General features: G+C 37.4%; 1 gene segment (V, D, J or C); it reads right to left on the reverse strand.

Moving 5' to 3' along the window:
- Window positions 1–544: 544 nt before the first annotated feature.
- Window positions 545–1,522, reverse strand: LOC105310065. The segment is given in 2 exon segments: window positions 545–1,145; window positions 1,282–1,522. Coding segments are annotated over 2 exon segments (381 nt in total).
- Between the last annotated feature and the right edge of the window lie 1,202 nt (window positions 1,523–2,724).

A 2,724-nucleotide genomic window follows, 5' to 3' on the forward strand; every position in this document is an offset into this window, starting at 1 on the left:
ATCATGCTAAGCGAAATAAGCCAGACAGAAAAAGTTGAAATTCACATGATATTGCTTATATGTGGGATATAAATCTAAAAGCAACGAAGGAACAGGACAAACAAACAGAGACTCATGGACATAGACAATAGACTAGTGATTACCGGAAGGTGAGGGGAGAGGGGAAGGGGGAGATAAACGGGATAAAGGGAGTCTAATATGTGGTGACAGAAAGAAATCTAACTATGGGAGGTGAACACACAATGTAAATATATACATGCCTTACTGTTAAAAGGTACACCTAAAACTTACCAGATTTCCTTAACCAATGTCACCACACACACACACATAAAAAATGATTAATTAATGATGAAAAAAGAACCTAGTGTTTCTTGGGCAAACGTTTCCCTAGAAATCTTCCCTTTTTATCCTAGTTTGTCAGGGAGACATGAAGCATTTGCAACCTCACCTGTTACAGGTGTGTCTCCTAATACGGTATGTCCCTGGATGACCTGGGACAAGGTCAGGGGGCTAGAATTTTAAGCGAAGATGAACACATAGACCATTTCATTCATCCTGAGGCTGTATACTTTGAAAATCATACATTTCAGCTGTGATTAAGGAATCTGTTTTCACGTTCGCGATTATCGTGCTTTGCATGAGGCATGTTTACTTCTTGCTCCTCTGCTGCGTTCTTGGAGTTGATTTAAATGACTTTCATACCAACCAGTGTGTCTAGAGAGTGATTGATGGGTGACAACAATAGTAGACTAGCTCTTGGTTTCTAAATCATTGCATCAGACACTCAGCATCCAGGCTCCTTGTTGTTGCTCAGAGTTTGTGCTCAGCTCCCCCTGCAGTTTCTGTCATTGTGTCACCCAGAGCACAGTAATACATAGCTGAATCTGACTCTCGGACTGAGGCTTTCTCCAAGTGGAAGGAATTTGGTTCTTTGCGGTATGCGGCTTTAAAATCTTTGTTGCTTGCCTTGTCACTGGACGTCGTGGCTTTCAGGAGGAGCTGTGGACCTTCCCCAGGATACTGAACATACCAGAAAAGAGTGGGATACCCTGAGGATGAGTAAGTACAGCTCACATTCAGGGAAACCCCTTCTGTAAGGGTCAGCTGGCCTTGTGTCTGGGTCACTGAGTCTCCACTGCTTCTTCCTGAGAAAAAAAATAACAATAATGGTTCTGGTTACACTGGGCCTGATCTGGAGCTTTACCACTTGAAGAAAATCATGGTCAAACATTTAGAAAATAATGAAACGAAAGACAATAAGCTTCTGTGCATTTGGCTTACCAAACATTAAGAAGAGCACAATCACTGATCCTGGACAAGAGTTCATTTTTAGGGCCTCTGGTGTCCTCGGCTCTTGACTTCTTAGTGTGAGGAAAGTTTAAAGTCACAGGGAAAGGATGAATGTGAGCTGAGAATTTAAGCAGGAAATGTGCATGTGTTAGAAAAATGCACCCCCTTGTGGACAAGATACTAAACTCATAGGAATGTTAACATGTTCTCCCCTCAGCTGTCAGTCAATATATATGTAATACAGAATTTCCATTTTTTCTTTGGAAGACTTTGATTAAATTGTATTTCTTTCAATTGTATTAGCAAAGTGGTATTTTAAGTGGCTGCTTTTTTTTTTTAATGACACCTGTCAACTGTCAATATGATTTTTTTAAATCAAAAGACTATTTCATATTTTCATAAACCTATTTTTTCCCCAGCACACTGCATGACTTGGAAGCTCCATACCATGATATTTCTGAGAAGAATTAAATTCTACTTTTTCTTATTTAGCCATTTTTTGTCTTCTCGTGATTCATGGAAATATTATGTAAGACATTTGTAAGATAAAATCAGAAGAATCTCAACAATACATGTTTATTCTTTGGCGGTTGTTTTGGGTTGCGGCAACTTTTTTTTACCACTCTGTTCCTACACTTACAACAATGTTGGACACTTATCAGCAGGTGGTAAAAAATATTTATGTGCATAAGTAAATGCATAAATGAATGGTTTTTGAGAAATCTCTGCTACTTGAAATACCACATTGCAAATACAATTGAAAGAAACACAAATTAATCAAAGTTTTCCAAAGAAAAAATGGAAATTCTATCTTACATATATATTGATAAAAATGATAAAATGTAACTCTTAGCATTGAAGAAATATAGAATCGAAGTTATTAAATCCCTACAACATTTTCTGGCATCACTCTCTTCTCCCTTAGGATTTTAATGATTCTCAGATCACTCAATTGGCCCATGTGCATCAGACAAAATATTCTAATGCTAAACTTTTAATGAAATTTTGCCTCAAGTATGCGCTCTACATATATCCAACTGCCCAACTGACAAATACAGTTCAAAAAAAGTATTTTCATGACAGGATAGGATATTCAGATATTGTGGATTTGCCTCAAAAACAAGAATGAGTTCAATATCAGCTTCTAGTATTGGTGGAGACATGTCTGCTGATGAACAGAAGCATTTTATAGCAAGGATGAAATTTATTTTTTATATAATTGTTAGTCGGTGATCACCTTTAAAGTACAATCTGGAGATCTCTCCATTTTACAAAATCATAATCTCCAGAATTAAGACCTGGGAAAATAAAAATCTAAGGTGGTTTATGATATAGCCAGTGTTTTATCCATTGATAAAATAACCTTCAGGAACCCTGAACTAAGAGGACAGTTGAGATCTCACTGAACTACTTCTGGGTCAGCATGGGAAAATG

Source organism: Pteropus vampyrus, unplaced genomic scaffold, assembly GCF_000151845.1.
Source record: "Pteropus vampyrus isolate Shadow unplaced genomic scaffold, Pvam_2.0 Scaffold1028, whole genome shotgun sequence".
Taxonomy (NCBI): domain Eukaryota; kingdom Metazoa; phylum Chordata; class Mammalia; order Chiroptera; family Pteropodidae; genus Pteropus; species Pteropus vampyrus.